This window comes from Salvelinus sp. IW2-2015, linkage group LG3 (assembly GCF_002910315.2).
Source record: "Salvelinus sp. IW2-2015 linkage group LG3, ASM291031v2, whole genome shotgun sequence".
NCBI classification, from domain to species: Eukaryota; Metazoa; Chordata; class Actinopteri; order Salmoniformes; family Salmonidae; genus Salvelinus; species Salvelinus sp. IW2-2015.
This window is the reverse complement of record NC_036840.1, coordinates 34,011,021-34,031,615: the sequence shown is the minus strand read 5'-3', so window position 1 is coordinate 34,031,615 and position 20,595 is coordinate 34,011,021. Positions and strand designations below refer to the sequence as shown.

Below are 20,595 nucleotides of genomic sequence, written 5' to 3'. Positions count from 1 at the left end.
TGTGCAGTTGCAAACCGTAGTCTGGCTTTTTTATTGGCAGTTTTGGAGCAGTGGCTTCTTCCTTGCTGAGCGGCCTTTCAGGTTATGTCGATATAGGACTCGTTTACTGTGGATATAGATACTTTTGTACCCGTTTCCTCCAGCATCTTCACAAGGTCCTTTGCTGTTGTTCTGGGATTGATTTTCACTTTTCGCACCAAAGTACGTTCATCTCCTGAGCGGTATGATGGCTGCGTGGTCCCATGGTCTTTATACTTACGGACTATTGTTGGTACCTTCAGGCGTTTGGAAATTGCTCCAAGGATGAACCAGACTTGTGGAGGTCTACAATTTTTTTCTGAGGTCTTGGCTGATTTCTTTTTGATTTTCCCATGATGTCAAGCAAAGAGGCACTGAGTTTGAAGGTAGGCCTTGAAATACATCCACAGGTACACCTCCAATTGACTCAAATGGTGTCAATTAGCCTATCAGAAGCTTCTCAAGCCATGAAACCATTTTCTGGAATTTCCCAAGCTGTTTAAAGGCACAGTCAACTTAGTGTATGTAAACTTCTGACCCACTGGAATTGTGATACAGTGAATTATAAGTGAAATAATTTGTCTGTAAACAATTGTTGGTAAAATTACTTGAGTCATGGACAAAGTAGATGTCCTAACTGACTTGCCAAAACTATAGTTTGTTAACAAGAAATTTGTGGAGTATTTGTAAAACGAGTTTTAATGACTCCAACATAAGTGTATGTAAACTTCCGACCTCAACTGTATGTTGCCATCAATGGTTGCTGCAACATTTTTCCATTGAAAATGAGCAACTTGTGGGCAACTTTTAGAAATCCTCCAATCAGAGCGCAGATATTGGTATAGAAGATGAGTAAATAAATGGGGAAATTAAGTTTTAAGTTGATCTACGTTTCATATGAAATCTATTATTCATGTCCATGTTGCTCACCATTGCTCCAGTGTCTCATACCCCTATCCGTTGCCAAGCAACATTGCCACAAAAAAATTGCTAGTATATCATAGCCTTTTTAACACTGTGCCCTATAAATTTGAAGTTTTGAGGAAAGTTAAGCACACGGATCTCAAGTTAGGATTTGGCCCTGTTGTATAGATTTAGGGATGTTCCTAAAAGGCATTGTGTTTGCATTAGGTCTTACTCACTGGGAGTTGTGGCAGTGCTGTATTCCTCCTCTGWCAGAGTGCTCAACTGCCTCTGAAACTCTAGAAGGGAACAGACAGGACCTGGTTAGACATGATTATCTGAACGAGAGAGTTGGCTTGGCAACCGGCTTGACACCTGTGAAGTGACCAATGAATGAAGGAAACATATAATGCTAACATACAATTCTTACATTCAACTAGAATTTGCAAGAGACTGTTACAACCAAAACAACTAGCCAGGTGCCAGGTGTTCTCATGTGAAGCTTGAGAAGGGAATACATGTTTTCATCATAACATTCTGTCATTTATTTTCCCCATTATTAAACTTAAGGACTTTGTCAGTGAATGCCTTCTCCGTTTGTTGCCTCAGGTTGTATACCTGTCTCTTGGACAGACAGGGGAGCAGTGACTGGTACTGGGAGGGAGGAATTGGGGACTTGAGTCTGAGAGGGCTGGCCAGGAGAGAGTCCAGGATAGGGGGTGAGAGGAGAGGAGAGGAGAGGAGAGGGGGGAGTGCCAGAGGAGAGCAGAAAAATAATTGTAGGACACAGGGAAGACAAGAAAGGAAAGGACAAGGGAGAAAAGAGGGAGTAGAAGTATAATTGTAACAACCAGTTGCGATCATAGTATAATTTTGTAGACTGGTTAGACAAGCATTTGTCCAATGTCAATGCTGGGGGCTGAGTCTATCTTTGAGATCTATACCTGACTGGGGGACAGTGGCAGAAGCAGGATCTGCAGCACACGGAGAAGCACTAATAGCATCAGGGGAGGGACCAGGAGCGGGGACACAACATGGGGCAACAGGTGAGGTGAGGTGAGGTGGTGAGGTGAGGTGAGGTGAGGTGAGATGAGAGGAGAGGAGAGGGAGGTGAGGAGAGGGGAGAAGGAAGTGAGGGAAGGGGGGAGGGTGGTGAAGGGAGAGGGAGGAGAGGGAATAGGGAAGTGAGGAGAGGTGAGATGAGAGGAGAGGGAGGTGAGGGAAGGGGATAGGGAAGTGAGGGGAGAGGAGAGGGAGGTGAGAAGAGAGGGAGAGGAGAGAGGAGACTGCGACATGGGAGAAGGGGACACATCAAGGGAGAAGGACACGGAGGGACACAAAGCAGGATTACATGTTGCCATGCTCTGCTTTGTCTGCTCCAGGGGCACCAGCTCTACTGGCTCAGGGGGAGAGGGGTGCAGAAATCTGGCCCGGCTGGGCCAGAGGGGCCTGGGTTTTGGGCGGCCTCCATTCACTCTACCAACGAACTGTGAGGGAGGGATGAGCAGGGGTAGAATGGAGGGAGGGATGAGAAGGGGAAGAATTCGGGGAGGGAAAGGTAACAAGGGATTAAAATAAGGCACAAGTTTGAGAAAAAGAGGGGCCGGAGAGAGGATGTGAGGGAGAAATAGAAGGATGTGAGGGAGAATAGAAGGATGTGAGGGAGAAATAGAAGGATGTGAGGGAGAAATAGAAGGATGTGAGGGAGAAATAGAAGGATGTGAGGGAAAAATAGAAGGATGTGAGGGAGAAATAGAAGGATGTGAGGGAGAAATAGAAGGAGGTAAAGGAAGAAATAGAAGGATGTGAGGGAGAAATAGAGGGAGGTGAGAGAGAAATAGAAGGATGTGAGGGAGAAATAGAAGGATGTGAGGGAGAAATAGAGGGAGAAGAGGGCGAAATAGAGGGATTGTATATGGGTGGTTAGAGAAGAAAAGGGTGTCAGGGTCCAGAGCCGGGTCACTCTGGAAGCCAGTGGGCTTCCGGGCTACAGATATGGGCACTGAGAAAAAACGGTAGAGGAGAGAGTAAAATTGCAAGAGTTAATTCAACTTCTAGGGAGTCAAAGTGAACACTATTTTGGGGTTTATATGGTCCCACCCCTATTTTGTGTTAGAAGTACTCTGGTCATGGTGTTGATATTTTTGGAGTTAAAACGACACTAAATGGAGTAAACATCCAACTCTCAGAGAGTTTCTTAAATTTAACTCCAATTGCCATGTTACTGTTTTCACTGTCGTTTTTAACCAACTCCCTTGCCATTTTACACTTTTCTGTGTTTTTCATAAAAAAATCAACTACAGCAAAGTACATTTCTGTTTCAGTTGACTTCCTTTGTGTTATAAGGGTGGTTTGCAATGTGATATCCAATCTCTGTTGGACAACCTCTGTTGGATATCTATCACTTTTCCATCACTCACAACTTGCATTTAAAATGCCGGAGAGTAGGTTAGAAAATATACTACAAGAAGAATACCTCCACCAACAACTAACGGTTGCTATGAATCCAGAAAAATGTACGTTTCTTATCCTTGTGGAGCTCAAGATAAAAAACAATCAATGCACATGCGAAAACACAGATATTGAAACAAACCTGCAACAGAGCATGCTGGGAAATATGCCAATGAGGGCCCTCCCACATCTGTGGAGAACGTCATAGATTTAAGTCCCTGTCACTGGTTTCTCTTAATGGAGTTAAAAGTACTCCGACCAGTACAGAGAAAATACAGAAAATACATTGTCATTAAGCTTGGCTAAATGTTCTCAAAAAAAGAACATGCTTTCTCTTCAAACTAGTCTAAATAAAGTAAAGTACTCAACAACTAAATGACTCCACATATAAATCCAGCAAAGAAGCATTCCTCTAGTGTGTCCAAAAATCTCCCTGAACAGCCCTATTAACTGCGACCTCACTTCCCTAGCAACAGTCATGACAGGAAGTAAATGGACCAATGCCAGAAACCATAAAATATGTCACCGCCTTGATGAACAAATTCACTGCGAGTTAGGACAGTTGCTATGGAAATGAGGRAATCGCCCCCGGCAACCTCGACAATAAACTTTCAACGGCTAGCATTTCGGTCAGTGGAGAAAATAAGTATTCCAGACCTGTGTATGTCTAAAGGTAATTCAGCACATTCAGGACATTCAGTTCATTCCTCCAGGAATCTGTCGACATGTTTTTCTCAATCTTGCTGTGGCTAAACTGTTTTAAACAGCAGGGGGGGCCTCAGACCATAGACAGTTACATTATATAACAAATCTGAGGCCCCTTTAATGTCTTCCCATGAGTCAGAATTCCCAAACAACAAATGCCTCTCTCAATTTCTCAGAACTCTCTCTTCTCTTTCAAGCAATCAACCTTCAATCATTTATCAAATGTCAAACAAATATTCTACCTGATGTACTAGCTAACGCTATGCACAGAATGAAACATGCGGGTATTCACTCCTTGAATAAAATCTGCAAATTGACTATTTACTTATTACAATAGGTGTGGTCTGTGARTGAAAACCACAGTGATAAGACCGTGAGTCAGTCAGTCTGTTTGCCAGTACCTGAGCCAGCGGCAGGCTGGAATGATTTCTGGCAGTGCAGGTGAGTGGGAGCAGACAAAGGCTGGCACTTGGTAGGGATAGGGGGAGGGTCGTGCCGGGTGAGTGGTGCCCTCGGGGTCGGTGTTGAGTCGGGAGTGGGCGGCAGGGGCGGGAGGCGGGGCAGAGGGGTCGAGGGGTACGGACAGAGGGGGGCGTGACAGGAATGAGATGGTTAGAGACAGATTTGGTTGTTAGCTTTCATTGGCACTATCCTCACTGGCACGCTGGATGAAAGAGCATGACGGGCGGGGTGGGAGGAGAGATGAATGGGCAGAAAGAAGGGAGGCCGGGGTGGGGTCAAGGATAGAGGGCGGAGGTGGGGAGGAGAGATGCATGGGCAGAAGAGGGAGGCGGGGTGGGTCAGCGATAGAGGGCGGGGTCGGAGGAGAGCATGTGAATGGGGCAGCAAGAGGGACGCGGGGAGGGTGGGGTCAGAGATAAAGGGCGGGTGGGAGGGAGAGATGGATGGGCAGAAAGAGGGAGGCGGCGGTGGGGTCAGATATAAGGGCGGGCCGGGTTGCGAGGGAGAGATGATGAAGGCAGAAAGAGGGGGCGGGGTGGGGTTGTCAGGATGAGGGCTGGGTGGGAGGAGAGATGCATGGGCAGAAATGAGGGGAGGCGGGAAGGTGGGGTCAGAGAATAAGGGCGGGTGCAAGGAGAGATAATGGCAGAAAGAGGGAGAGCGGGGTTGGGGTGCAGAGATAAGGGCGGAGGGGAGGAGAGATTAAGGGGCGAAAGAGGGGAGGCGGGTGGGGTCAGAGATTGAGGGCGGCGGTGGGAGGAGAGATAATGGGACAGAAAGAGGGGCGGGTGATGGGGTCAGAGATGAGGGCGCCGGTGGGAGGAGAGGTATGATGGCAGAATGAAAGAGGGAGCTGGTCGTAGGTGGAGTTGTCAGAGATAGGACCGTCGGGTTTTGCGTGGGAGGAGAGATGATGAGGCAGAAAACAGGGGAGGCGGGTGGTGGGGTCAGAGATGAGGGCGGGGTGCGAGGAGAGATGATGGGCAGAAAGAGGGAGGCGGCGGTGGGGTCAGAGATGAGGCCGGGGTGGGAGGAGAGATGATGGGCAGAAAGAGGGAGGCGGGGCGGGTCAGAGCATGGGGGGGGTTGAGGAGCAGAGATGATGGGCAGAAAGAGGAGGCGGGGGTGGGGTCAGAGATGAGGGCGGGGTGGGAGGAGAGATGAATGGGCAGAAAGAGGGAGGCGGGGTGGGTCAGAGAGTGAGGGCGGGGTGCGAGGAGAGATAATGGGCAGAAGAGGAGGCGGGGTGGGGGTCAGGATATAGGGCGGGGTGGGAGGAGAGATATGGGCAGAAAGAGGGAGGCGGGGTGGGGTCAAAGATGAGGGGGGTGCAGGAGAGATAATGGGCAGAAAGAGGGAGGCGGCGCTGGTGGGTCAGAGAGCATAGGGGCGGGGTGGGAGGAGAGATGATGGGCAAAAGAGGACGGCGAGGGTGGGTCAGAGAATAAGGGGTGGTGGGAGGAGAGATAAATTGTGGCAGAAAGGGGAGGCGGCGCCGGGTGGGGTCAGAATAAGGCGGGGGGGAGGAGAGATGATGGGCAGAAAGAGGGAGGCGGGGTGGGGTCAGAGATAAGGGCGGGGTGGGAGGAGAGATGATGGGCAGAAAGAGGGAGGCGGGGTGGTGGAGATGATGGGCAGAAAAAAGAGGAAGAAAGAAAAGAGTTGGAGCAGCAGATAGAAAGGAGGACAGATGCAGGAGAGAACAGAAGAGAAAGTAGAGACAATAAGTGTTGTAGAGATATACAGGTATCAAATACATTAAAAGAGGTGAAATGCAGTTGAGGAAGAGGGTTCCAGAGAAAAGAGAGGAGGGAAAACGAGAACAGCAGGGAAGGGGAAGTGAGAAAAGGAAAGAGGGGAAGAATGAAAGTAGATAAGAAACGGATAGGGATAGTACTCAGATACTCATCCCAGACATTCAAACTGTACAGTTGCTCAAATAAATGTTTTCTCTCACTGTAACTCTTCATTATAAATGACTAAATCCTAGTCCCATCCCAACAAACCAGGGACCAGAATTCCTGGTCAGGCCACAGTATTCAGTCCCACAGTTTAATTATAGTACTTTTGATACTTGATAGGAATTTAAAAGGAAAAGGTGAGCTCTTATGGGTGTAGGATACCTTAGGAATCCATATRGTGTAACTATAAAGATTAACACGTAACAGATTCCATCACTTCAAACAGTTATTGAAACGACTACTAATTTGTTTACTTACACTACCGTTCAAAAGTTTGGGGTCATTTAGAAATGTCCTTGTTTTTGAAAGAAAAGCATGTTTTTGTCTGTTAAAATAACATCAAATTGATCAGAAATACAGTGTAGACATTGTTCATGTTGGAAATGACTATTGTAGCTGGAAACGGCTGATTTGTAGGTGTTTTTTAGATTTTACAAAGGTGTACAGAGGCCCATTATCAGCAACCATCACTCCTGTGTTCCAATGGCACGTTGTGTTAGCTAATCCAAGTTTATCATTTTAAAAGGCTAATTGATCATTAGAAAACCCTTTGGCCATTATGTTAGCACAGCTGACAACTGTTGTCCTGATTAAAGAAGCAATACAACTGGCCTTCTTTAGACTAGTTGAGTATCTGGAGCATCAGCATTTGTGGGTTCGATTACAGGCTCAAAATGGCCAGTAACAAAGAACTTTCTTCTGAAACTCGTCAGTCTATTATTGTTCTGAGAAATGAAGGCTATTCCATGCGAGAAATTGCCAAGAAAATTAAGATCTCGTACAACGCTGTGCACTACTCCCTTCACAGAACAGAGCAAACTGGCCTAACCAGAATAGAAAGAGGAGTGGGAGGCCCCGGTGCACAACTGCGCAAGAGGACAAGTACATTAGAGTGTCTAGTTTGAGAAACAGATGCCTCACAAGTCCTCAACTGGCAGCTTCATTAAATAGTACGCGCAAAACACCAGTCTCAACGTCAACAGTGAAGAGGCGACTCCGGGATGCTGGCCTTCTAGGCAGAGTTGCAAAGAAAAAGCCATATCTCAGACTGGCCAATAAAAATAAAAGATTAAGATGGGCAAATGAACACAGACACTGGACAGAGGAAGATTGGAAAAAAGTGTTATGGACAGACAAGTTTGAGGTACAGCCTTGCAGAGAGTATCTGATTTAATGACTTAACATGAGAATGTAATGAGGTATACAACTTKATTTGACACCTCATTGGCTAATATCCATTGGGTTTAATAAATATGATTAATCAAACCATACAAATGATGTGAATAGTTTGATGATCAATATTTAGATAAACGCWTATAACACAGAAATATTAACATTTGAAATGAGGGATGGGATGTTATATAGGAGGAGAGGGGATAGGACCAGAGCCAGGGAAAAGATCCAATCAGGATTCATAGGAGGCGGGAGCAGGGGCGGAAACAGGAAGTTACCTGGGGGCTCTGGGTCAATCACAGGCCTCCATGCCTGATCACGTATTCTTCTCGTGGGTGCTTTCAGAGTTGAAGGAAGGGAAGGAAGGAAGAGGAAAATATTAAAGAAAAGAAAAGGAAGGAAAGGATATTGATTTATTACGGAAAGGGAAGCTTGGCGTGGAAAGAGATTTGGCGTGGAAAGAGATTTGGCGTGGATAGAGATTTGCTTGGCATTCATACATTTGAAAGGGAAAATGTGGGCAATTGTGAGTTCCTACTGGGCAACCGTAGTTGAGGCATTACGTGTGAGGCTGGAGAGTGGAGCAATATGCCATGCAGGTGTATTGAGCAAAGTTTTCAAACATTAAACACTTCAAATCTGTCACACCTCAGAATGCTGGCAAACATATGCAAAGTAAGCATCTCCTATGGCAGTGTTGTTTACCTGTGAGATGGAGTGGATAAGTGGGCTTGTGTTTTCCGGTGTGCATGCAAGGTTAGTACTGCACAAAGCTACTGTATTTATCAGTGTGGCAGTACTCAAGACCAGAGCATTTTGAGTGTCTCGGTCTCATACACYTTCTTCTCCGTCTTGACTCGATCCTGGAAAGCGAGATCTGATGACTTGTCATATGTGTCGAGACCACTACCTGTGACYGGAGTGGCGGGGCCCATGCCGGCTCCYATGCTGACCCTCCTCTCGCCCTCCTCCTCGTCACTATCGTTGAAGTCGTCCAGGTTGCCGATGTCACTCTGCTTCAGGCTCATCAGACTGGCCAGACTCTGCATGTCCTCATCTCTGTTGGATTACAAAGGAAGAAGCCTTGTATCATAACTCATCCAGAAACASTAATATTGTCTAATTGACTGTATATGACTATTCATTAAACACCATTAACTGACTATAACGTTACAGGTCAGTAATGACCAACTCAAAAGGTTATACACCATCACAAAGCTTTGTTTTTTTAACGGTAAGCTTTGTTGAGAGACCGTTGACTCAAGGCTTTTTCTACTTCACATAATGTGGTAAACCATTTAGTATCTCAATCTCTGTCTACTTGACATATTACGGTAAACATTTTAGTAGCCAAGGGACTCGACATAATACGGTAAGCCTGTGATAAGCATGACTGATTAGATAAATGGCAACTCACGTGGCCTTGCCCTCTTTGAGGAAGACGCAGGTCAAGGTCAGTTTGAGTGTGGCTTCCACCACCTTCACAGACAGGGGCTTGAGCTTCAGCGTCAGGTCGTACTGGGCAGGCGTGGCGCTGGCAAACTTCTTCATGTTGACGTCCACCGACGCCAGCACCTTCCTGTGGCCCTTGTTAGTCTCCTGCGGGGCAAAGGTCAGGGGTTAACTCAGGCTTTCCTACCGATGCTGTTTAAATCCAATACTTTGGTATAGTCAAGAGGAAATGTTTTTCCTAAACTGTATTAAAAAGGCTTAAACCCAGGAAATGTTTTTGTAGCATGCACTATGTCATTCGCAACAGCTCTGTCAAACTTTAAACACTCAATGTGTATGTATGTGTGTTTTGACTCAAAATGTGTATGTATGTGTGTTTTGACTCAAAATGTGTATGTATGTGTGTTTTGACTCAAAATGTGTATGTATGTGTGTTTTGACTCAAAATTCTAATTGATAGAAACATCTATTCATGCCACCACATCAGACAAAAAGACTCACATTCTCAATGATGAATGTCCAGTCCTTGTCTTCAAATTCATCTGCAGTCGGGTCCTAAAAGAAGAGCGATTTTGAGAATAAGGAAACATGTTTTGTCCATCCAAACACAGATTCATCTAAATCATTTCCCAATCATTTGCACACATCTTTCCAGGGGTGAGATTCCATACCTTGAAGAGTGTGACGGTGATGTCCAGGTTTTCGGGCACCTGCCACACCACCGTGCCCCTGTAGGCATTCTTGATGCCAGGCTGCCACCCATGCAGCTGAGGAAATGGGGTAAATATCAAGTCAGGGAAAGGATCTGATAATACACTGACTGGGGGAACCCAGTCATACATATGAATTGTAGTGTATACTGAATAAGTCACGTGTGGCTTGTAGAGTGTTGAACGTGATAAATAATGAACACATTGTGACTATAAGCAACTAAGCTTAAAGCTGCACTATGTCACTTTTTGGGCGACCCGACCAAATTCACATAGAAATGGGAGTTATAGATCTGTCATTCTCATTGAAAGCAAGTGTAAGAAACTGTATATCTCTTCTATGTGCGATATTTCTATGCTTCCCGTTCTTAAGTTTGGTTTTTGCGTCTTCTACTTTGGGTTTTTGTACACCAGCTTCAAACAACTGGAAATAGAGTATTTTTGCTTATGGAAAAGATATTTCACAGCGGGTTTAGATGGTACAATAATTCTCTACACTATACTTGCTTATTTTGTCACATAAACTGAAATAAGGCAAACTATTAGAGTTTTAGCAACCAGGAAATGGCGGAGTGATTTCTGCATAGTGCACCTTAAATGTGATGTGATTAATGAAGCAATTACTGTGATGAATAAAGCCAGAATGATTTATGTCTGAACTCAAAACATACCACACTTCTACGTATACATGGTTCCATTTCCTCAAACACCAGAAAATCTGACCTTTCACCTTATAGGCTACACACCCTCAGGTAGGCTACATACAGTAGGGGCCTTATCACACTTTATCGTGATGACAAGTGCTAGACAAACAGGCCTACATATGTCACTAGTCTACTTGTTGAATGAAGTTCCTTCCCCATATTACCTTGGTGCAATTTCTCCGGTTTCTCCTGCTCCATACTACTCTCAGTTTGTCTGGCTGCCTGTAAGTAAAAAAAAACACACAGAACAATGAGGAAGTACACATAATAAGCATTGTGCATACATACACACTGTATAAGCATACATACACACTGTATAAGCATACATACACACTGTATAAGCATACATACACACTGTATAAGCACACATACACACTGTATAAGCATACACACACTGTATAAGCACACATAAGCATTGTATAAGCATACATTAAGAATGTTTAAGCAAGCCTCCGGGGTGGCGCAGTGGTCTAAGGCACTGCATCGCAGTGCTAGCTGTGCCACCAGAGATTCTGGGTTCGAATCCAGGCTCTGTCGCAGCTGGCCGCGACCGGGAGGCCCACGGGGCGGCGCACAATTGGCCCAGCGTCGTCCGGGTTAGGGAGGGTTTGGCCAGCAGGGATATCCTTATCGCATCGCGCACTAGCGACTCCTGTGGCGAGCTGGACACAGTGCACACTGACCAGGTCCAACACATTAGTGCAGCTGGCTTCCGGGTTGGATGGGCATTGTGTCAAGAAGCAGTGCGGCTTGGTTGGYTTGTGTTTCGGAGGACSCATGGCTCTTGACCTTGGCCTCTCCCGAGTCCATATGGGAGTTGCAGCGATGAAACAAAACTGTAACTACTACCAATTTGATACCACGAAATTGGGGAGAAAAAAGGGCTAAAAAAAAAACGATGTATAAGCATACATTAACACTGTTAACGCTTAAGGCTGATTCCATGCCGAAAACATTTTTGGTAACTCCGATTTTTCTGCCAATTCTCACTTAATTGAGAGGAAGTATGTTTTTACATGAGCATCTTTCAGAAAATCATGAGGCCKTTTTAGGCCCTTTTTAGACATTTACTGTTGGCCTACAATAATCTACAAGTGCATCAAATGTCTAGAGTGGGCTCTCTGCTACATTTTATGACCACAACCAACACAGCTGAATGGGAAAATGGATTCAATGGGACTGAATGTGCTGAATGTGTAATCCTACAGGAGGCTGTGATATCAATTTCTAATGTAGAACTTCTTCAAAAAGTAGCAGAAAGCACACTCTGTATATTTGATGTGTTTGAAGAGTATTCCAAACAATATGTCTCAAATTAGCAACATAAAAATGGGTACTTTTGAGATATTAATATTTGTAATGTTGAATAAATTAATGTGTATATTTATTTTCTCACAATATAGACATACTTCATATTTTAAAACCCACTATTAGGAGTATAATGACAATGTGTTGCCTGTATCATGTACGGTTCACCGATCATTGGGTCTTACAGGAAGCAGGGACTGTATAGGTCTGAAAAAYAGCCTAAGTTGGCCATGATTTTCCCAAAAATGGTTTGTGATACAAATGTAAAAACMATGTTAAACATCCTTCCTCCCAATTAAGTTTRTATGTGAGAATTACCAGAACAATCTGAGATACCCCCCAAAACAATTCTGGCCATGCTGGTGTGGGATCGCCCTAACGTAAACTGGGATATCCCACTGGGCACACACACACTGGTTGAATCAATGTTGTTTCAACCAGTGACGTTGAACCAATGTGGAATAAATGTTAATCTAACATCTGTGCCCTGAGGGATCAGTGTTTCCTTTGAAAATGCAATATTTGATTATCTAACCCACTTCAGGTAATAATAGATATACATTTATTTTACCAAGCAAGTCAGTTAACAACAAATTCTTATTTTCAATGACGGCCTAGGAACAGTGGGTTAACTGCCTTGTTCAGGGGCAGAACAACAGATTTGTACCTTGTCAGCTCGGSGATTCAATCTTGCAACCTTTCAGTTACTAGTCCAACGCTCTAACCACTAGGCTACCTTGCATTCTTCATATATACCACAATACTGGGCTATTTGGAAAAAGCCACAGGAMGATTTTTCAATACCGTCAATACCGTCAAAACTATTTATTTGAAGTTGTTCAATAAATGTGAATATTTACCTGCAGTCAACTTGTGCAATACGTTAGGAGATAAAGCAGATTGCGCTCTTCATTTCACCTGTCACATTATTTGACATTATGAAGCTTACCGTAGTGCCCCAGAACAGTTGAGCCAGTCACGTGTTTTTGTAAATAGCACAACGGGAGAAAGCGGGAGCTGCTGAGTTCATAAAGTTCTATATCTATCACAAAGAAGGGCACTTATTGGTAGAATTGAATATCCCATTGAATATCCCTTTGAGCATGGTGAAGTTATTAACTACACTTTGGGTGGTGTATCAATAAACCTACTCACTACAAAGTTACAGGTGTCTTTCCTAACTCAGTTGCTGGAGAGGAAGGAAACCACTCAGGGATTTCACCATGAGGCCAATGTTGACTTTAAAATAATTACAGTTTAATGGTTGTGATAGGAGAAAACTGAGGATGGGWCCACAACATTGTAGTTACTCCACAATATTAACCTAATTGACAGAGTGAAAAAAGGAAGGAATACAAATATTTCTACACATGCATCCTGTTTGCAACAAGGCACTAAAGTAGTACTGCAAAAAATGTGGAAAAGCAATTCACTTTGGGGAAAAGTCAATACAACATATTACTGAGTAATATCTCTCCATATTTTGCAAGTATAGTGGTGGCTGCATCATCTTATGGTTATGCTTGTAATTGTTAAGGACTGGGGAGTTTTTCAGGATAAAACATTTACAGAATGYCGCTAAGCACAGGCATAATCCTAAAGGAAAACCTGGTTCAGTCTGCTTCCACCAGACACTGGGAGATTAATTCACCTTTCAGCAGGACGATAACTTCAAACACAAGGCCAAATCTACACTGGAGTTGCTTACCAAGAAGACAGTGAGTGGCCGAGTTACAGTTTTGACTTAAATCTGCTTGAAAATCTATGGCAAGATTTGAAAATGGTTGTCTAGCAATGATCAACCACCAATTTGACAGAGCTTGAAAATAATAATTGGCAAATATTGTACAAATCTAGGTGTTCAAAGCTCTTACCAAGAATGGCTCACAGCTATAATCGCTGCCAAAGGTGATTCTAACATATATTGACTCAGGGGTGTGAATACTAATGTAAATGAGATATTTCTGTATTTAATTTTCAATACATTTGCAAACATTTAAAAAAAAACATGTTTTCACTTTGTCATTGTCGGGTATTGTGTGTAGATTTATTACCCATTTTGAATTCAGGCTGTAACACAACAGCCTGAATCCCCCCCCATAAAGTGATTGGAATTAAGGGACACTAAGATAAAAGCTTAAGAAATGACCCGTTGGCCTTCTCTCAAATACAAACACACACACACACACATCTGTCTGCTGCGTAAACACAAGAGAAGGAGGGGAAGCGTCAGCCATCTTGTGACTCTGTTCAGGGCTGTAACTCAGAGTTTCCCAAACTTGGTCCTGCCCCCGAGTGCACGTTTTGGTTTTTTCCCTAGCACTACACATCTGATTGAAATAATCAAAGCTCTAACTAACAGACTGAGGTATAGAATGAACTCCACAATGGGATCAACATCAACAAACTAACTACAGCCTGAGTGTCAGAGAGGATGCCTCCTCRGGTTGCCTCTGCTATGAGACACATGATGATTTTAGTGTTCAGCAGGTCCCACTGTAGCAAAAACGTTCTAAAACATCCTCATTGGACACGTTTGGGGTAGGTAGAACCTCCATGTTTCACTCCATGTTTCACACCTCCTTGCTCCCTACTGAACAAAACCCAGCTTGGACATGTTTTTTTTCTCACTTGTGTGATTACAGTCCTCAGGGCCCTATTACTGGAGGGTGTGGTCCCTAGCAACCGTCAGGCCACAATACTTCACCTTGTCTCCAGCAGCTGCGGCCAGCTACCTCCTCCTACCTGTACGTCACACAAAGATGGTTGTCTACCAACAGACCTATTCTAGACTGGATCAGCTATTATGTAATCCTAGAAGAGATTCGTTGTGTGGATGTGAAATAACCTAATGCCATGTTGTTGACCTGCTTTCATCTCCCAATAACAAGAACCAATAGTGAGAGTCAGCAAGATAGTCAGTCCGGACGACTCCGACAGAAAACAAGCAACAGGCTATTTGCATGTGGAAATGTAACAGAATGCACTCTTAAGTCTTCTTAGTATGCTAGAATGAACATAGGTTCTTAAAAGTTGAACTGCCTGTGAGTAACTCACTACTTGTTTGCTGGCTGAGGATGAGAGAAGTAGGGAGGTAGAGAGTAAGGGGAGAGTAAACAGTATGACTGGACGGGATGGGCCTCTCTCATGTTGCAGGCCAGTTACAGAAGCTGGGAGGATCGGAGAGTAAGGGCAAAGTGGAGGAGGCTGGGGGAAAGGTGAGGTGGTGGGGCAAAAGTGGAGGAGGCCTGGGGAAAGGTGAGGTGGTGGGGGCAAAGTGGAGGAGGCTGGGGAAAAGGTGAGGTGGTGGGGCAAAGTGGAGGAGGCTGGGGAAAGGTGAGGGTGGTGGGGGCAAAGTGGAGGAGGCTGGGGGAAAGGTGAGGTGGTGGGGGCAAAGTGGAGGAGGCTGGGGGAAAGGTGAGGTGGTTTGGGCAAAGTGGAGGAGGCTGGGGAAAGGTGAGTGGTGGTGGGGCAAAAGTGGAGGAGGCTGGGGAAAGGTGAGGTGGTGGGGGCAAAAGTGGAGGAGGCTGGGGGAAAAGGTGAGGTGGTGGGGGCAAAGTGGAGGAGGCTGGGGAAAGGTGAGGTGGTGGGGGCAAAGTGGAGGAGGCTGGGGAAAGGTGAGGTGGTGGGGGCAAAGTGGAGGAGGCTGGGGGAAAGGTGAGGTGGTGGGGGCAAAGTGGAGGAGGCTGGGGGAAAGGTGAGGTGGTGGGGGCAAGTGGGGAGGCTGGGGAAAGGTGAGGTGGTGGGGCAAAGTGGAGGAGGCTGGGGGAAAGGGTGAGGTGGTGGGGGCAAAGTGGAGGAGGCTGGGGGAAAGGTGAGGTGGTGGGGGCAAAGTGGGAGGAGGCTGGGGAAAGGTGAGGTGGTGGGGCAAAAGTGGAGGAGGCTGGGGGAAAGGTGAGGTGGTGGGGGCAAAGTGGAGGAGGCTGGGGGAAAGGTGAGGTGGTGGGGGCAAAGTGGAGGAGGCTGGGAGAAAGGTGAGGTGGTGGGGGCAAAGTGGAGGAGGCTGGGGGAAAGGTGAGGTGGTGGGGCAAAGTGGAGGAGGCTGGGGAAAGGTGAGGTGGTGGGGGGAAAGGTGAGGTGGTGGGGGGAAAGGTGAGGTGTGGGGCCACAGAAATAGACCTGTGGAATGGTGGGGCTTAACCATTAGGTTAACTGCTAACTCACCCTGCCAGGCAAATATCTGCCTGCCCCATACACCTGCCAGGCAAATATCTGCCTGCCCCATACACCTGCCAGGCAAATATCTGCCTGCCCCATACCCCTGCCAGCCAAATATCTGCCTGCCCCACCCACAGCCAGCCAAATATCAGCCTGCCACACACACCTGCCAGGCAAATATCAGCCTGCCACACACACCTGCCAGGCAAATATCAGCCTGCCCACACAACACCAGCTAAATATCAGCCTGCCACATACGCCTGCCAGGCAAATATCAGCCTGCACACACAACGCCATCTAAATATCAGCCTGCCACATACACCTGCCAGACAAATGTCAGCCTGCCACATACACCTGCCAGGCAAATATCAGCCTGCCACACACCTGCCAGGCAAATATCAGCCTGCCCCACACAACACCAGCTAATATCAGCCTGCCCCACAAACACCAGCTAAATATCAGCCTGCCACATACACCTGCCAGGAAAATATCAGCCTGCCACATACACCTGCCAGCCAAATATCAGCCTGCCACATACACCTGCCAGGCAAATATCAGCCTGCCACATACACCGCCAGCAAATTCTGCCTGCCCCATACACCTGCCAGCCAATATCAGCCTGCCCCATACACCTGCCAGGCAAATATCTGCCTGCCCCATACACCTGCCAGCCAAATATCAGCCTGCCCATACACCGCAGCCAAATTCAGCCTGCCAAACACCTGCCAGCAAATATCTGCCTGCCCCACACAACGCCGCTAAATATCAGCCTGCCACATACACCTGCCAGCCCAATATCAGCCTGCCCCACACAACGCCAGCCAAATATCAGCCTGCCCCACACAACGCCAGCTAAATATCAGCCTGCCCCACACAACGCCAGCCAAATATCAGCCTGCCCCACACAACGCCAGCTAAATATCAGCCTGCCACAACACCTGCCAGCCCAATATCAGCCTGCCCCACACAACGCCAGCTAAATATCAGCCTGCCACATACACCTGCCAGCCAATATCAGCCTGCCCCCACAACGCCAGCTAAATATCAGCCTGCCACATACACCTGCCAGCCAAATATCAGCCTGCCCCATACACCTGCCAGCCCAATATCAGCCTGCCCACACAACGCCAGCTAAATATCAGCCTGCACATACACTGCCAGCCAAATATCAGCCTGCCACAATACACCTGCAGCCCAATATCAGCCGTGCCCCACACAACGCCAGCTAAATATCAGCCTGCCACATACACCTGCCAGCCCAATATCAGCCTGCCCCACACAACGCCAGCTAAATATCAGCCTGCCACATACACCTGCCAGACAAATGTCAGCCTGCCACACACAACACCAGCTAAATATCAGCCTGCCACATACACCTGCCAGCCACACGCTCTAGAGTTGTTACAAACCACAGTCTACCTTTGGGGATGTATTGTACGGTTTCTGTACTTTTCTAGAGACAATATTATATAAGAGGTGCCGGTACTCAAGCAGTAGAACATTTTAGGACCTGCCCAACTTAAGCACTGATGTGTTGCACAATGAAGGTACCTAATTGGGAAATACATGAGACGTAATGGTCGGTAAGTAACCCGAGCTTGTCACTGACTGACCTGTCACCTAATTGGGTCACTCAACATGCTGATGCCACTAAAACAAGTGTTTACAGAGGTAGTTATACCAAGTAGCCTAAGGGAAATAACCATAGTTGTGTGAATGGGACCACATCATCTTATAGGTCACGGTGTTATAAGAGATCATCTGTACCATAACATTTTCATATTACATCCTGTCYCATGAGTGTATGTTTTTGTTCCCACTCCCAGCATGCATTCTTGAGGAAAAACACTTGACAGACTAATGCTCTGTATTTGGAGAGAACATGCAGAACGAACCAGGACARACGGTGTACTCGGAAAGTATTCAGACCCCTTGTTCTAAAATTGATTCAATGGCTTTCTTCCTCATCAATCTACACACAATACCCCATAATGACAGAGTAAAAAAGGGTTTTTTGAAATTTATGCAAATGTATTAAATATAAAAAACTGAAATATCACATTTACATAAGTATTCAGACACTTTACCCAGTACTTTGTTAAAGCACCTTTGTCAGGGATTACAGCTTTGACTCTTCTTGACGCTACAAGCTTGGCACACCTGTAATTGGGGAGGTTCTCCCATTCTTCTCTGCATATCCTCTAAAGCTCTGTCAGGTTGGATGGGGAACGTCACAGCACAGCTATTTTCAGGTCTCTCCTGAGATGTTTGATCGGGTTCAAGTCTGAGCTCTGGCTGGGCCACTCAAGGACTTTCAGAGATTTGTSCSGAAGCCACTCCTGTGTTYTCTTGGATGTGTGCTCAAGGTCGTTTTCCTGTTGGAAGGTGAACCTTTGCCCCAGTCTGAGGTCCTGAGCGCTCTGGAGCAGGTTTTCATCAAGGATCTCTCTGTGCTTTGCTCCATTTATCTTTGCCTCAATCCTGACTAGTCTGCCAGTCCCTGCCACTGAAAAACATCCCCACAGCATGATGCTSCCACCACCATGCTTCACCGTAGGGATGSTGCCAGGTTTCCTCCAAACGTGACACTTGGCATTCAGGCCAAAGTGTTCAATCTTGGTTTCATCAGACCAGAGAATCGAACTGTCATGTGCCTTTTACTGAGGAGTGGCTTCCATCTGGCCTTCCGAAGGTTCTTCCATTTCCACAGAGGAACTCTGGAAGAAACCTGGCACCATCCCTACGGTGAAGCATGGTGGTGACAGCATCATGCTGTGGGGATGTTTTTCAGTGGCAGGGACTGGCAGACTATTCGATGCTAGTGCAGTACGCCACAGGATGTTTTTGTGCTGGTCAAGGGCAGTCAAGTCTGGAGTGAACCAAAAGCTATATCTGTCTTAGTTCTACATTTTTTGAAAGGGGCATGCTTATTTAAGATGGTGAGGAAAGCACTTTTACAGAACAACCAGGCATCCTCTACTGACGGGATGAGGTCAATATCCTTCCAGGATACCCGGGCCAGGTCGATTAGAATGGCCTGCTCGCAGAAGTGTTTWAGGGAGCATTTGACAGTGATGAGGGGTGGTCGTTTGACCGCGGACCCATGACGGATGCAGGCAATGATCACTGAGATCCTGGTTGAAGGCAGCAGATGTGTATTTAGAGGGCAAGTTGGTCAGGATGATATCTATAAGGGTGCCCATGTTTACGGATTTAGGGTTGTACCTGGTAGGTTCCTTGATAATTTGTGTGAGATTGAGGGCATCTAGCTTAGATTGTAGGACGACCGGGGTGTTAAGCATATCCCAGTTTAGGTCACCTAACAGTACGAACTCTGAAGATAGATGGAMGGCAATCAATTCACATATGGTGTCCAGGGCACAGCTGGGAGCTGAGGGGGGTCTATAACAAGCGGCAACAGTGAGAGACTTATTTCTGGAGAGATACATTTTTTWAATTAGAAGCTCGAACTGTTTGGGCATAGACCTGGCATAGACTCTGCAGGCTATCTTTGCAGTAAATTGCAACTCCGCRGCTTTTAMCAGTTCTATCTTGATGGAAAATGTTGTAGTTGGGGATGAAAATATGAGAAATTTTAGTGGCCTTCCTAAGCCAGGATGTGTGCTGCTAAAGCAGTGAATAAAGCAAACTTAGGGAGGAGGCTTCTGATGTTAACATYCATGAACCCAAGGCTTTTACGATTACAGAAGTCAACAAATGAGAGCGCATGGGGACACACAGGGCCTGGGTTAACCTCTACATCACCAGAGGAACAGAGGAGGAGTAGGATGAGGGTACGGCTATAAGGCTAACCCAGGCCTATAAGAACTGGTCGTCTAGTGCGTTAGGAACAGAGAATAAAAGGAGCAGATTTCTGGGCGTGGTAGATAGATTCAGGGCATAATGTACAGTCAAGAGTATGGTAGGGTGCGAGTAGAGTGGAGGTAAACCTAGGCATTGAGTGACGATGAGAGAGGTTGCATCTCTGGAGGCACCAGTTAAGCTAGGTGCGGTCTCTGCATGTGTGGGGGGTGGGACAAAGGAGCTATCTAAGGCATGTTGAGCGGAACTAGGGGCTCCATAGTAAAATAAAACAATGAGAGCTACCCTCAACAACAGTATACAATGCATATTGACATTAGAGGGAGGCATAAAGCAATCACGTGTTGATTGGGAGAGCTAAGACAACAATGGGTAAACAGCTAAGACAACAACAACAGGTAAATGGCGATGAATGGGCAGAGAGMGTCAGTTATCTACACACATGGCCTGAGTTTGAGGCTGGGGCCGAKAGATAAATAAAATGAAGTACCGTGTTAATGAACAGTCCAGCAGGCATCAGCTGTGTGGCCGAGTGATCATAGGGTTCAATAAGCAGCAATAGATGACACAGGGAGCCGTTCGGTAGTATGCTAGGCGAGCGGGAGACACGCGTCAGAAAGCTAGCGGGCCGGGCTGGCAGAAGGGTCTTCACCGACATCCACAACGCAGAGGCGGTTGAGAGCACATCGCCCAAATTATGTCAGCAGACCAGTAGTGATGGATCGGCGGGGCTCCGTGTCAACAAAGGGTCCAGGCCAATTGGCAGAG

The 20,595-nt window shown here is 46.2% G+C and overlaps 1 protein-coding gene across 1 annotated transcript in view; it reads right to left on the bottom strand.

The window, feature by feature from the left end:
• Positions 1–20,595, bottom strand: part of LOC111980836 (EH domain-binding protein 1-like) — a 60,822-nt gene that overhangs the window by 26,422 nt on the left and 13,805 nt on the right. Inside the window, exons 2-7 of the mRNA XM_070449639.1 lie at positions 10,704–10,761; positions 9,797–9,892; positions 9,627–9,680; positions 9,091–9,272; positions 8,584–8,732; positions 1,161–1,220 (exon numbers count right to left, since the gene is read on the bottom strand). Coding sequence (XP_070305740.1) covers positions 1,161–1,220; positions 8,584–8,732; positions 9,091–9,272; positions 9,627–9,680; positions 9,797–9,892; positions 10,704–10,761 — 599 coding nt within the window. The remainder of the gene's footprint in view (positions 1–1,160; positions 1,221–8,583; positions 8,733–9,090; positions 9,273–9,626; positions 9,681–9,796; positions 9,893–10,703; positions 10,762–20,595) is intronic.